At 33.9% G+C, this 15,560-nt stretch overlaps 1 protein-coding gene and 1 long non-coding RNA gene across 2 annotated transcripts; one reads left to right on the forward strand and one right to left on the reverse strand.

Moving 5' to 3' along the window:
- The first annotated feature begins 1,242 nt into the window (after positions 1-1,242).
- On the forward strand, positions 1,243-4,574 carry LOC135154619 (uncharacterized). The gene is made up of 3 exons (XR_010293984.1): positions 1,243-1,581; positions 2,939-3,029; positions 3,919-4,574. It is a non-coding gene; the product is annotated as an uncharacterized LOC135154619 (long non-coding RNA).
- Positions 4,575-12,111: 7,537 nt separating this feature from the next.
- LOC129264056 (uncharacterized) lies at positions 12,112-14,000 on the reverse strand. The gene is made up of 2 exons (XM_054901929.2): positions 13,577-14,000; positions 12,112-12,331 (listed from the first exon to the last, which is right to left on the reverse strand). The coding sequence occupies exons 1-2, from the start codon at positions 13,914-13,916 to the stop codon at positions 12,201-12,203; spliced, it is 471 nt and encodes a 156-aa protein (XP_054757904.1). The 5' UTR covers positions 13,917-14,000; the 3' UTR covers positions 12,112-12,200.
- Between the last annotated feature and the right edge of the window lie 1,560 nt (positions 14,001-15,560).

Below are 15,560 nucleotides of genomic sequence, written 5' to 3' on the forward strand. Positions count from 1 at the left end.
CATGTAATCACACTAATAGTTAATTGAGATGCAATTTGTCATTATTATTTTCGATTGTAACGAGGTTGGATTCTTTTCTTCAAGAAAAAAGGCCGGAGACGGCATCCCTTTTTCACAGCGTTACAACCAGTAGAGGCGCACGGCCAATATGGGAGACTCTCTCCAATAGGGGAGACAATCTCCCACATTGGAGACTTGCTTTGCAAAAGGACAAAAGAAACAACACCAACAAAAGCATGATTTTTTCCACCCAAAATTTTGTCTCACTGAGGTCAGAAGCCCATTTGTTTTGTGTGTGATTGACAACAAAAATCCTTATCAAAACAAAAGTAGATGGTGAATTTTTAAAGTAGACGGTGAAAAGGGGTAATTTTTCATGAGGAATCTGCTTATCACATTTTTATTTGCCGCCAAGGTAATCCTTTTGCAGCAAATGTAAACAAAGGAAATTGGTATCCAAAACTGGAGACTGTCTCTGAAATTGGATACCCAAATTCTTTACAAAAGTCTCTGATATTGGAGATAATCTCCCACATTGGAGACAGTCTCCAATATTGGCCGTGCGCCTCTACTGACAACGCACGAGCTATGTGTACATCCGGGTAGTTCTAGTTCTGCAAATCAAGACCTATCGAGCAATGGCCGACCACGCTCCGCGCAATCACAGACGTTAAGTACGCGCACCTATGGCGACTCCGCACTCTAGCGTAATTAGTATACATCTCTATCTATGTCCTATGACTAAGTCTAAGACAAGTAATACTAACCTCGCAATACGTGCGAGTGGGTATATGGACTGATAATTTATTTTATGATAATGTCAAAACTACTAACTTTTAATCTTTTTTATTTGACTTACAATGCACTTTTATAAATGTGACTCTTGACAACCTTGACAACCTTGTTCATTGAATGAGTGACTCTTGACTTGAGAAAAACTCTGTCACAAAAAACACAAACAATAAAATGAGTAGATGGGACTGATATAACTATTTTAAGTTGTCTGCTGCTATCATTAACATTCATAAACGCGCCCTTGTCATTCCATAAATTACCTAGTACTAGAGGTAGGGCCAGGGGATATCCAATCCTTCTGACTAGGTCTGGGTTTGCACTTGCCTGCTTCCAAATGTGTATCAGTACTAGTAGATCAGCTCAGCTGAGGAAATGTTCGTTCCTTCCGTTCCTTTACTTGCGATCATAGACTAATAAATACGTATAGACTGAAAGGTAGCACCCGCGGAAAAGCCTCATTTAAATAACATTTGCATATAACGTACAGATACTCCATAGAAGCTCCATGGTGATAAGCGTATTTTGTACCACTTTTGGCCACACCTCCTGGGAGACATTTGAACCGAATCCTAAGCCCCCATTTGCATATTGCTAATGAATCATTTATTTTTTCTTTGCGTATTCGCAAGATACTATGATTTGATTGGACATTACCTCATGAATAATGTATTTTTCTATTGAAATTCGTACGTCATAATTTGACCCCTATCGTCACTTCGGCTTAATCAAGGGCTGAAAGGTGACGTCACCCGCACAGAAGAAGGTTATTTCCTTGAAAGATTTTCGGTGAGTACTGTCAGATTAACGCTGAATTTTAATTCATTTACAAAAATAAATCAAAAGATCTGATGTTATATGGGATCTTTAGATGTCTGGGTATAACGTGAATTAATTTTTGTTTATAAAAAGTGAACAATTAGGAAGCAAACGACTTGCGAAAACTCAAAACTATTTCCATCGTCGTGAGCTAAAAATGGTGGCTATAAAGCCTATATTACTTGATGTAAATCTCCATCTGCTACCATTTGAGACCTCGTATATTCAATTCACGCCAGACTTTCGGGCGAGAGTTTCTCTGAAATTTCGATTCCTACCGAAGATCTCAGCAGGCATGAAAAGAACTAGAATCTAGATAACGTTTAGGCTAGACATATTGAGTTTAGAAAGACATTCACTCCATTAACCCGTCCCTTTGAATTCACATATCAAGACAATACTAGGACCGTAGCCTCTAGAGTAGATCTAGAGTCTAGTCCACGATCATTTTGTAAAAAAAGATGTTTTTCCCAAACTTATTTCTACTAATAATACGGTACCGGTACTAGGCCTAGGCCTACACTAAAGTTAGTTCTTATGTTTCCTTTTATTTTTTTAAACTTGAAAGTTGGGCCTACCGCCTTGATCTAGATCTAGACCAAGTCTAAGTTAATCTAACTTAGAGTTAGACGTAGGGCCTACCCCGGGGTCTGAACGTCGCCACTTCGGACAGCCTCGGACTCGGCAACATAGATCTAGACTAGAGGGGAGTAGAGATCAAGTCTAAGTTGGGCCTAATTCATCGGTAGATCTGATTACAGGTCTTGGCTAAAGCTAAAAGAAAACATTTCTACCTCCCAGCCTATCTAGCTTAGGTCTAACTTGTTATAGACCTAGACTAGACTTGGATCTAGGCCTACAAGTACAACAAAGTCAAAGCGACCTGTAGAATATATATAGGCCTAGGCTTAGTATTATTTCAGTCAGGGTCTTAAGTTAAGGCCAAAGGGTTTATTTAATTTTGGAGGTTAGCTTTTGTTTGGCCTAACGTGCAGATTTTCCATCGGAGCACTTGTCATCAGAGCAAATGTCATGAAACTATTTTAAAGACACTAGGTCAAGACAGCTTTAGTCTAGATCTATCACTTGTATGATTCAATAACATTGAAAGTTCGCAGAATAGTAGGTTTAACAAATATGAAATTTAGATCTACTTTTGATGTAGGCCTAGATCTAGATCTACTTACATTTAGTTCCAGATCTATGTACGTCAGAGTCTATGACTAGATCTAGATTATACGCTATAGTCCAAGTGTTATGTTTTTTTGTTTTTTTACAATAGCTTGTATTGCTAACATTTCTGTCTGTGTATTGTTTTAATCAACAGACATAGAACATGATGCTGCTTCACATCCTCTTTTAAAGACTCAAGAATTACAAGACCAAATTAAGCTGCAGGACCCTCCTGATTCAAAAAGGTAAAAAAAAACAATAATCATCCTATATTATATATCAAACTGAATGACTTCATGTATTTACATACCAAACGACTTTATCCAAGAATGATTCCAGATGTCAATGATTTCATAATCCTACAATGGTTATATTAAAACCCATTTCAAATTTCAATACCCATGTTCAATAATTTACAAGATAATTGTTTAGTAAATTCTTTTTAGTGTCAATACACAAATTAATTTCTTTGAAATTTTGCTAACTCATAGATTTTGACATCATTGGCATCTGGAGTCATTAATTTTAGCCATGCCTTATTTCGGTGCAAATCAAAATCTACATCTCTGCAAAGAATACATACTGACTATCCAACCATGAATATGATATCAAATTATTTGGGAGAATATACTCTTTCTAGTGGTATAATATGCGTTCATGACATATTTTTACCTTAAATTGGGGCTTTGTGAGGTGTCCCTTTTTTTTTGGGGGGGGGGGGGGGGGGGCTCACACGGTAGACCAAGATCTAAGTTTTATTGAGTAAATGAAAAGAAAATCAGCTCAGAGACTAGGCTGGAGTCGTTTTGACAGGCTCCATTTTCATTTTCACCTGTCATATTTTCACGGGACAATTAATATCACCTACCGGTAGATCTAGCTTGTCAAATTTAAATAAGAAAATCAGAATATACTATACTATAGGCTAAGCAAGTGGAAAGTCATTTGTAATCAATTTATTTGCTTCCTACCCACTCATGAATTCCTCAATCCACACCAGATTTTGTAAAGGCGACTCATTCGGCTTGTGATTTCATTAAGCTTTTATATATTTTTTTATTTCTTTTTATTTTGATGATGGCTTGATTGAATTGCTAACATTTCTGTCTTTTTGTGTGTGTTTTTTTTCAACAGACATGGAACATGACTCTGCTTCACATCCTTTGTTTTAGAGACTCAAGAAATACAAGACCAAATTAAGGGTTTGTTTTTTTAATTCCAATAATAATTTTCTGGTGGAAGAATTAGGGAATAATGCATTGACAATATGCCAAACATCCTATATCAAACTGAATTACTGCATGTATTTACAATAGAGTATTGTAACCGTTTCCCCCTCACCACTGACCAAACAAAACCCACAAACAATTTAAGAGGGATAGGGTTATTTTAGGGGTAATTATCCTTGCTGATTGTAGCAGTAGTTTTTACAAATATGGATGTAGTTAATGATGATGTTTATGATAATAATACTTAGAATAATAAATTCATTACGATGACATAACAGTAATGATGAATAAATATGATAATTCAGCACTATAATATGTACATGAAATTGTGTAACAATTTTGGCAATAAAGAATTTTAAACAAAAATAATGATCAATGAATTCGGGGGGGGGGGGGGCATGTGACATTTTATCTGTGTTTGTGAGGACAGTAGTCTCTTTCACACCATTTCATCTTAAGCAGATGGGAACGAGCTCTGATCAAAATTTGATCTTTAAACTCAAGAGGAAAATAATTGTTACCTGATTTATGTATTTGGAATAAAATGAATTGAAATAATAATTTTGTCATTGTCACTGAATTAACAAGTCTTCTATAATTCTTTTAGCTGAGAGTTTAGGTGAATCAAGATATTTGAGGAGACACTGAAAGTACTAGTAGAATTAATGGACGAGCAATAGTGAACAAGCAGCATAAATTTAAGAGTAATGAGACCTACATTTTGCAGCCATGGATCAAGGTTGGAGGGGGTGGTAGTTGCAGGTTTTCTCTGTAAAAATCACCCCCATTAAAAAACATAACAAATAATATATAAAGATATTTAAAAAAAATGAATAAATTTGAAAATAAAATAGAAAACAATCCTTTTGAGAACCAGGACCTTTAAGGTGGAGGGCAAAAGACCCCCCCCCCCCTTAAAGAATTTTTGATCCATGGCTGTTATGTAGATGTGATAGAGAATTTCTAAATATATATTTTTTTTTAATGAGAAAGATACATGGGTGATTTCAAGTTTGCTGTTGAACTTTTGGTGTGGCGTCTTACAAGTTTTACATCATCATCACAGCACCAAAATTACAATCAAATTGATTCATAGATTCATCTCACTTGATGTTGAGCTATTAATGTGATTTGGATTATTTTTGTAAACTCACATTAGGTTTTGGAGGAAGGAAGAACTAAATTGTGCTACGAACACCAACGCCAAAGTTAGAATCACCCAGTGTATTTTATTTTTTTTAATGAATTGCGAGAAGAGCTGAGAGGTGGAAAATATAAGAGAAAGAGTTGTGTGTGTGGTTTAATAATGAGAGTGCGATATGGCAAAGAGAGAGCTGAAGAGAGATTAAAAGAATAGATAATGTATTACAATGATAATGTGAAGGGGCATAGGGTGCACAAGAGAGTGGACAGAGCCAATTGACAATTTACCCACAAGGAGAAACCATAAAGGGCCATTTTATTCTTTATTTATTTTGAGAGGAGGCGGGGATAAATGAGGGAGAAACAATTTATAAAGAGTGGGGAAGAGGAATAAGATGAATAGAGATGACTTTTAAAGACAAAAATTAGGCCAATCAGAGTGTGTGTGTGGGGGGGGGGGGGGCAAAGCCGATCAGTGCGCCCCCCCCCAATTTGACAGGCTCAATTAAAAATTGTAATGTAAAGTGTGTCCCCCTTCTGAAAGTGAAGACCCCCCTTTTTTTGCTTTTCAAATTTTTCCTTGAGAAAATGTGCCCGGCCCCTTTGGAAAAATCCTAGATCCGCCCTGCCTGAAACTGATGAAGTTTGGTAATGACATGTCACTTATCTGTGCTCTTAAAAAGAGTGAACACAAAGAAATTAGATTACCCCCCCCCCCTGCAAAAAAGAATTAAATGATCATTATCAATAATTGGAAAGGCTTAGCGTAAAAAACACACTATTAATTAATTACAGAAAATAAATAGGTTCTAATTAAATCCAATCCTATTTTCTAAAGAAATTTTGGATTCAGAATTTGTTTTTACTATATCATTAATAACATACACTGCGATGTGAAACATGCCTCTAGTGATTCTGATCTGGAGAACAGCAGAGAAAGGTCGTATTTTTTTTAAATGAAAGAACCAAATTACAAAACCAGTAAGTGAAACGTTCAAACTGAAATACATTGTTATTATTTATATTGGCGTATTGTTATTGTGAAATAAACTAGTTCGTAAATATCTTCCCCTTTCATTTACACCAATGTTAAAAAGAAACAGGCTGATTCACCCCCCCCCCCCCCCCCCCCCCCCCCATCTCCAGGTTAAACAAGATTAAGAAAAGTGTCAGGCTGCGGTGCTAGTGTACGTTGTTGCATGTAAACTGCATTCTATGCACGGAAGTTGAAAAACGATGCATGCATGATGACTCATTGTAGTGAAGAACGCTGATTGGTCAATAGTAGTAAGAAGTAGATTAATCACGTGATGAATATATTAAATTTCATGAATAATTAACGCAAAGTTGACCTCGCTCAATGCGCATGCGTGACGCTGATCTCCACTTTCTGCTTCGTCATATAAAGAGTCTATTGGGATGTGTGGAGCAGCGAACTGATGAATTATTCATGTATATGCAAATGGGGGCTTAGGATTTGCCCAAATGTCGCCAACAAAATGGCGGAGCTTCGGGGGCCTGTTTTACACCATGGCGAAGGCATTTTCCGCAAAAATAGCCACAAAGCGACTAGTGAAGAGTCTACACACGTCGCTGGTTGCAGCTTGCGACACAGGCGAGCCCCGCATGCAATCTGCACAGTTACTGATAGAGCCTGGAGCATGAAGCTATCATAGAGTTCCTCGGCACTTCATGTACAGAGAGCAGTCATATGAGTGAAATCCGAACATGCTTTTGCAGTTACGTTTTTTTTTAATGAAAATTTTAAAAAGTTTTTTTTTCTAAATATAAATTATTAACTAAATGAATAGAATGACAGACAAAATAAAAATAAACAGATACATATAATAGAAAGAAAATTGAAGTTTGATGGATTGATACACTTATATGCCGAAAGATAGATATAGAAGACTGATCCCTGATAAATAGATAGAGACATAGATAGATAGATAGATAGATAGATAAATAGATAGATAGAAGTAGAGAGAGAGAGAGAAAGACAGAGAGATGGATAGATAGATAGATGGGGGAGAGAACTTGAGAGATGGAGAGATGTTATAGATAGATAGATAGATAGATAGATATATGGACGGATAAAAATAAATAGAGAGAGAGAAAAAAAGACAGACAGATGGATACATATATAGAGAGAGAAAGAGAGAGAGAGAGATAGAGAATCTGAGAGATAGATAGATGTTAGATAGATAGATAAAGAATGAGAGAGACAGAGAAGATAGACAAATTAACAGATAAATAGAAACTACATAGATAGCTAGATAAATAGATAGATAGATAGAAGATAGATAGAGAGAAATAGAGAAAGACAGACAGATGGATAGATAGATAGAGGGGGAGAGAGAGATAGAGAATCTGAGAGATAGGTACATGTTAGATAGATAGATAGATAGATAGATAGATAGATAGATAGATAGATAGATAGATAGATAGATAGATAGATAGATAGATAGATAGATAGATAGATAGATAGATAGATAAAGAATGAGAGAGACAGAGACGATAGATAAATTAACAGATAGATAGATACTGTACATAGATATATATATATATAGATAGATAGATAGATAGATAGATAGATAGATAGATAGATAGATAGATAGATAGATAGATAGATAGATAGATAGATAGATAGATAGATAGATAGATAGATAGATAGATGGGGGAGAGAACTTGAGAGATGGAGAGATGTTACAGAGAGCAGTCATATGAGTGAAATCCGAACATGCTTTTGCAGTTACGTTTTTTTTTAATGAAAATTTTAAAAAGTTTTTTTTTCTAAATATAAATTATTAACTAAATGAATAGAATGACAGACAAAATAAAAATAAACAGATACATATAATAGAAAGAAAATTGAAGTTTGATGGATTGATACACTTATATGCCGAAAGATAGATATAGAAGACTGATCCCTGATAAATAGATAGAGACATAGATAGATAGATAGATAGATAGATAGATAGATAAATAGATAGATAGAAGTAGAGAGAGAGAGAGAAAGACAGAGAGATGGATAGATAGATAGATGGGGGAGAGAACTTGAGAGATGGAGAGATGTTATAGATAGATAGATAGATAGATAGATATATGGACGGATAAAAATAAATAGAGAGAGAGAAAAAAAGACAGACAGATGGATACATAGAGAGAGAAAGAGAGAGAGAGAGATAGAGAATCTGAGAGATAGATAGATGTTAGATAGATAGATAAAGAATGAGAGAGACAGAGAAGATAGACAAATTAACAGATAAATAGAAACTACATAGATAGCTAGATAAATAGATAGATAGAAGATAGATAGAGAGAAATAGAGAAAGACAGACAGATGGATAGATAGATAGAGGGGGAGAGAGAGATAGAGAATCTGAGAGATAGGTACATGTTAGATAGATAGATAGATAAATAGATAGATAGATAGATAGATAGATAGATAGATAGATAGATAGATAGATAGATAGATAGATAGATAGATAGATAGATAGATAGATAGATAGATAGATAGATAAAGAATGAGAGAGACAGAGACGATAGATAAATTAACAGATAGATAGATACTGTACATAGATATATATATATATAGATAGATAGATAGATAGATAGATAGATAGATAGATAGATAGATAGATAGATAGATAGATAGATAGATAGATAGATAGATAGATAGATAGATAGATAGATAGATAGATAGATAGATAGATGGGGGAGAGAACTTGAGAGATGGAGAGATGTTATAGATAGATAGATATATATATATATGGACGGAAAAAGAGAAATAGAGAAAGAGAGAAAAAAAAGACAGACAGATGGATAGATAGATAGAGGGAGGGGGAGATAGAGAATTTGAAAGATAGATAGATGTTAGATAGATATATAGATAGATAGATAAAGAATGAGAGAGACAGAGAAGATAGACAAATTAACAGATAGATAGATACTGTAGTTACATAGATAGATAGATAAATAGATAGATAGAAGATAGATAGATAGAGAGAAATAGAGAAAGACAGACAGATGGATAGATAGATAGAGAGAGGGGGAGAGAGAGAGAGATAGAGAATTTGAGAGATAGGTAGATGTTAGATGGATAGATAGATATAGATAGATAGATAGATAGATAGATAGATAGATAGATAGATAGATAGATAGATAGATAGATAGATAGATAGATAGATAGATAGAGGGAGATAGATAGAGAGAGATAGATAGATATATAGATAAAGAATGAGAGAGACAGAGAAGATTAACAGATAGATAGATACTGTAGTTACATAGATAGATAGAGATAGAATTTGAGAGATAGATAAATAAATAGATAGAAGATAGATAGAGAGAGAAAGACAGAAAGATGGATAGATAGATAGAGAGAGGGGGAGAGAGAGATAGAGAGTTTGAGAGATAGATAGATGTTAGATAGATAAAGAATGAGAGAGACAGAGAAGAGCGACAAATTAACAGATCGATAGATACTGCAGTTACATATAGATAGATATATAGATAGAAGATAGATAGATAGATTGATAGAGAGAGAGAGAACTAGAGAAAGACAGATGGATAGATAGAGAGAGAGAGACAGAGAAGATTAATAGATAGATACTGTAGTTACATAAATATAGATAGATAGATATATAATTTGAGAGATAGATACATAGACGGATAGAGAGAAAAAGACAGACAGATGGATAGATAGATAGAGAGAGAGAATTTGAGAGACAGACAGACAGATGGATAGAGAGAATTCGAGAGATAGATAGACGGATAGAGAGAAACAGAGAGAGAGAAAAAGACAGACAGATGGATAGATAGAGAGAATTTGAGATATATAACTATCAAAATACAATCACATGCAGTCAAAGACTGAAATAAGTGAATGTTTACATACAAATAGAATCATAACAAAATATAAAGTAAACATTATAAATAAATATCAAATACAATACAAATTCATACAGATAAAAAAGAAATGTATCATAAATAAATACAAAAGGCCAAAAGTAAAGTGTCACCAAAGAAGAAAAATGCGGAATGAAAGATTAAGAAGAAAGAGGTGAGAGAAGGGAAAGAAATTGGGATAAGACAAAGAGAAGGGAAAGCAAGAGGTGGAATTTGAAAGAGAATAGGAGGCAACCTTCAGAAGAAAAAAAACTAATTATGCCTTACAAGACATTTAACAATGGTAACAAGTAAATAAAGTAGTAATTGAATCGAATCGAGCACAAAAAAGGGAAAGTAGAGCTGAGGAAATAGACTCCCGAAGGAAGTCGAAGCAGTGTTGATATTGCACATTAGTAGATTAACAGATGGATAGAGAGAAATAAAAGAGAGACAGATGGATAGATAGACAATTTGAGAGATAGATGTTAGATGGATAGATAGATAGACAGATAGATAGGTAGATAGAGAATGAGAGAGACAGAGTAGATAGACAAATTAACAGATAGATATATCATGTAGTACCATATATTGATTTATAACATAGATAGTGCATGGATAGACAGATATGATAGATATAAGGATAGATATAAAATGAAAAAAAGTAATTATGTGTTTTATTTTTCAATATTTTAGCTATTATTCGTTTTCATTCATATAAACGATCATGTGCGATAAAGTAAAAAAAATCATGAAGCCAACGTATATAGTTCAGCGGAACAACCAAAATACAGAGACTGAAGATTTTGGTCTATAAGCTCAGCTGCATTTGCACGTATGTTCTGCGGATATCTTCGGTGCGGACTTTATCGCGCCCAGCTGATTATGTAAACAAACGTAGACGTAGACTCTTCACTAGTCGCTTTGTGGCTATTTTTCCGGAAAATGCCTTCGCCAGGGTGTAAAACGGAAACGCGCGGCCCGCGCGCTGGAAGAGCAGTCTTATGATTGAAGTAGCTACCCTGGGTAAATAAAACGTTATTATTATTCTCCATTTTTTAGGTCTATGCACGATAACTACATCTCTGAACAGCCTCTTCCTCATGTGTTTTTTTCTCTCTCTCTCTTGATCATAAAATGAACAAAGATGTAGAACTTTCTCAAACTTATCAATAAGTATACACCCCCTCCCCTTCCTCGGCAGCTAGCTTCCACTGGCACACACGCCCTCACATACACGTTCATCACACATCTCTATTATTCAACCTCAATATTTCAGCTCTTGAACAATACTTCAAATAGAAGCATCATTTAAATTTTCATACAATTTCATCTTGTCTGAATATTCCTTCTACGTATAATTAAATTTCCCACAAAAGACATGTGCAAATAGTGCAATATTTCATTCTTGGATGTACATTAGACACGATTGGGTATGAGGATTTGGGTTGATTTTTTATTTTTTTTTTATTTGAGTATCAAGATAACTGGTAAGAAATTACATACAGTTTGTATACTACGGAACACAAATAATGAGAAAAACACGATGATAAAATATAACATAGTTGAAAATTATTTTTTATTATACCCGAAGTTTAATTAAAATTGTATCCTTCAATAGAAATAAAGTTACAAATGTGAAAAAAAATAACTGAATTTGAAACCAAACAAACTTGCTTAAAATACAAAACTCTATAGTTTTTAATAATTTCATTTTAACGTACCTATTTATGTAAAACAAAACAATTTCAAACCATATTGGGAGCATATGCCCCTGAATCCTAAAAGATATATGAATACAATCGTTTCCTAAATTGTTTTTATTTACCAAACAATTTTTCTATGCAAAAAGAAACAAACGAAGTATAATTCCCTGTTGTACTAAACTAACTCGTGGACAACCTTCCTTAAAATGTTACAGTAGTACTGGGTCTAAATATCAGCCAAAGAATTTTAAACTTTTCAATATTAGCCAATATGAATCAACGTTAATACTTATATGCTTAATTTGCACTTTTGTCAAATTTTAAACGTCGAAGTCACCTTATAGAAAACTAAAATTATCGATGAACAGTCATAATCATTATAGGCCAAGTACATGATCAAAATATAGTAGGTTACGTATGATAAAAAAATACATTTACTATGATAGAGCGTTTATTTATTAAAAAACATGTTACTTTGCCCAGTTAGGGAATTATTCTTTACAACTGAATGTCCAGATGCATTAATCGTCAGATTGACATCCCTTTGAGTATGTTGAGTAACAGTAGGGCTATGTCCACTCCCTGTAGTATAATTAAGAAAATTAATAGAATATGATGGCAACATCATATTTTCCTACATCGCATTCTTGAATTCTTTTACAACTTATAATCAATTATATTCAATCATGCATTAATATTTCAAACACTCATAATTTTTTGGTATTATTATATGGAATATAATATATATAATATTTCTAATTTTTCAGTTTTGACAAGAAAGAAGCTCTTTGGGTCCCAATTAATAGCAACTCTACATGATCAGGGAGGAATGAAACTTTGCTTAAAAGTAAAATGAAGATGAGAATAAAAGTTTCATAAACTTAATACAATAAAACACAATTTAACAGTGAGCGGGTGACATCATCGTTTCCCCCATTTCCATACTGGCCATGCAGATTTCATAAGATCATTATCTTTTTGCGTTATATATATTTCTTTTATTTTTATCCATGTAGGCCTATAAAATAAAATTTTATGGAATGGACTAATTTTTTCAATAGTTTTATGTAAGTGAATGATATAAATCAATAATCATGATCAAACAAAGCCACAGACAAAAAACACAAATATTTCTTTGTTAAATTTTATATAGGTCTACACTGACACGAAAATGAATGTTTTAAACACAATTGATATCCTGTATATAAAATCCAAAATCATGAAAAGGATACGCATGTCAGTAAATTAATTTTGGGAGCTCAAAGCGCAAGCTGATTTATTGGGAGATAAACAATTATTGTTGTTGTTGTTTGGTTATTTTACAGCGCTCTCGTTAAAAAGAAGAATACTTTTTTATATAAGCCAATCAAATTTATTTTTTTATCTCACTACAATGTTGTTGCTTTTTCATTAAATAAGGCCTTATGAGAAATTTCGCATGTGAACGCCTCATCGCCAATAGGCAAAATCTTGCCTAGCTCTTCATGCACATCGAGTCAGACGTAAGAACTAGCTGGGCATTTTCCACAGTTTTTTGTGATCTAATTATAAAGTTAATGCGGTCGCGACGTGCGAGCATTTTTTACCTGAAAAGTAACATTTTAAGCATTTTTGGACATTTATAGGAACATTTTTATTCGGATACGTTTGTCAGTAGATAACCAACCGAAGTACATAATATTTTGGGGCATGGCCTGATTTATCCCCCACCCTTTAATTTTTATTTTATTTTATTTATCAATATTTTTAGGGATGGCTTCTCAACACCCCCCCCCCCCCCCCTTCCCCGGTCTTACGCCCATGTATATGTATCTGCACATAACCTACCTTGATTAGGCGGCGTATATTCTTCATGTATAGGACAAGATTGCTCTTGGTAAGTGTCTTCGTATTTCTTCATTGTAAAATATAGATGAGTCGAACCCTCCATCTTCTTAAGGCACTCCATAAATGATCCATAGGCTTTATCCCCTCTCGTCGGTATGATATCCAGAAGGGCTGATACTTTATCTCTTCTGGTTGTTTCAGCTTTGACTTTTGCAGCATCATGTGAAGTGATTATCATATCTGCTAGAAGGTGTGGCACTATATCATCTGCATCCAAATCGTTCAGAAGATCAGGAGTAACCTGAAGAAGAATCTCACGATGTTTCGTTGTCATAGACATGTTGCTGAAAAAAATATTTTGGTAGAAATTGATGCCGAAAAACAAATTCAGGTATTGTCATGAATAGTGAGTTACGGTTTTAAATAGAAATATCATAGGATGGAAAAATAGAGATTTAAAAAAGAGCAGAGCTCAGAATATAGGACTTCACACAGAGAGTACACATGCATGCATATACTATTTGTGAATAATAAAATGTCTCATTCTCCACAATCACTATAAAATCCTTGCAAATTATCTCAATGAGCAAAATGATTAGATCATAATTATCAGGTAAGAAAATTCGCAACAAGGTATCCGATTTCACATCAAGCAAGCGATAAATAATGGGCGTACATATACGGAAATGTGCATAATTCTACACGACACTAAACTTGCCTCTTCCGACTGTAAAAATCTAACAATATGATACTGGAATTAATACGGCAGTTCAAAGCTCAATGCAGACAATAATGAATACGCACACTGATTCGGGGGAATACCCAATATACCACAATCGTAACAAATTAATCGGAATCACATTTGGTAGCGGAGGAATAAACCCAGGGAAAAAAATCCCATGAGAGGAGTATATAGGCCTATATAGAGAAAGACAAACAGCCCTTGGATGGATATAAATTGATGAAATTCGGGTAAATATATACACATACCCCATATGGTATCTAATTATTTGGGACAACATATATATTTATTAAAGGTCAAGTCCACCTCAGAAAAATGTTGATTTAAATCAATAGAGAAAAATCAGACAAGCACAATGCTGAAAATTTCATCAAAATCGGATGTAAAATAAGAAAGTTATGACATTTCAAAGTTTCGCTTATTTTTAACAAAATAATTATATGAACGAGCCAGTTACATCCAAATGAGAGAGTCGATGATGTCACTCACTCACTATTTCTTTTGTTTTTTATTGTTTGAATTATACAATATTTCAATTTTTACGAATTTGATGATTAGGACCTCCTTGCCTGAAGCACAAAATATCAAAATAATGGAATTCCACGTGTTCAGGGAGGAATGAAACTTCATTTCACATGACAATGACGAGAAAATAAAAATATTTCATATTTCATATAATAAAATACAAAAGAAATAGTGAGTGAGTGATGTCATCAGTTCCTCATTTGCATACCGACCAGGATGTGCATATAACTGTTTTGTGAAATGAAGCGAAACTTTAAAATGCCATAACTTTCTTATTTTACATCCGATTTTGATGAAATTTTCAGTGTTATGCTTGTTGAATTTTTCTCTTTTTATTCAAATCAAGTTTTTGTTGGGGTGGACTTGTCCTTTAAGTCTTAGTGACATATTTTCCCCTTAATTAAATTGGGGATTTGTGAGGTGTCAAGTTTTTTTTAACTAGAACTGCTATATCCTACATTGCAGCCCACCAATGATTCCTTTCTTCCTCTTATTCTAAATTAATACTTTTGGTAAATTATAGATTTATAACCACTTTATGATTTGAGGTAACTTTCATAATAGCATTTATGTAAGACAAAATAATGTAGCATGGAAAATGCACTCCAAATCCGCAATGAGGTAGTCATAGCCTATATATAAGCATAAGAAAAAATACACTTCTCACTTTCCATTTGCTTTTTTTTTGTACGAGGTATCATCCGAATCGTTGGTTGA

The sequence above is a fragment of the Lytechinus pictus genome, chromosome 7 (genome assembly GCF_037042905.1).
Source record: "Lytechinus pictus isolate F3 Inbred chromosome 7, Lp3.0, whole genome shotgun sequence".
NCBI lineage: Eukaryota > Metazoa > Echinodermata > Echinoidea > Temnopleuroida > Toxopneustidae > Lytechinus > Lytechinus pictus.

What these genes read in the sequence shown, in the direction of transcription:
- LOC129264056 (XM_054901929.2), bottom strand. Translation starts at nt 13,916, where the DNA reads ATGTCTATGACAACGAAACATCGTGAGATTCTTCTTCAGGTTACTCCT. An exon ending in ATATACGCCGCCTAATCAAG is followed by an intron (nt 12,332 to 13,576) that starts GTAGGTTATGTG and finishes ATTATACTACAG; the next exon opens with GGAGTGGACATAGCCCTACT.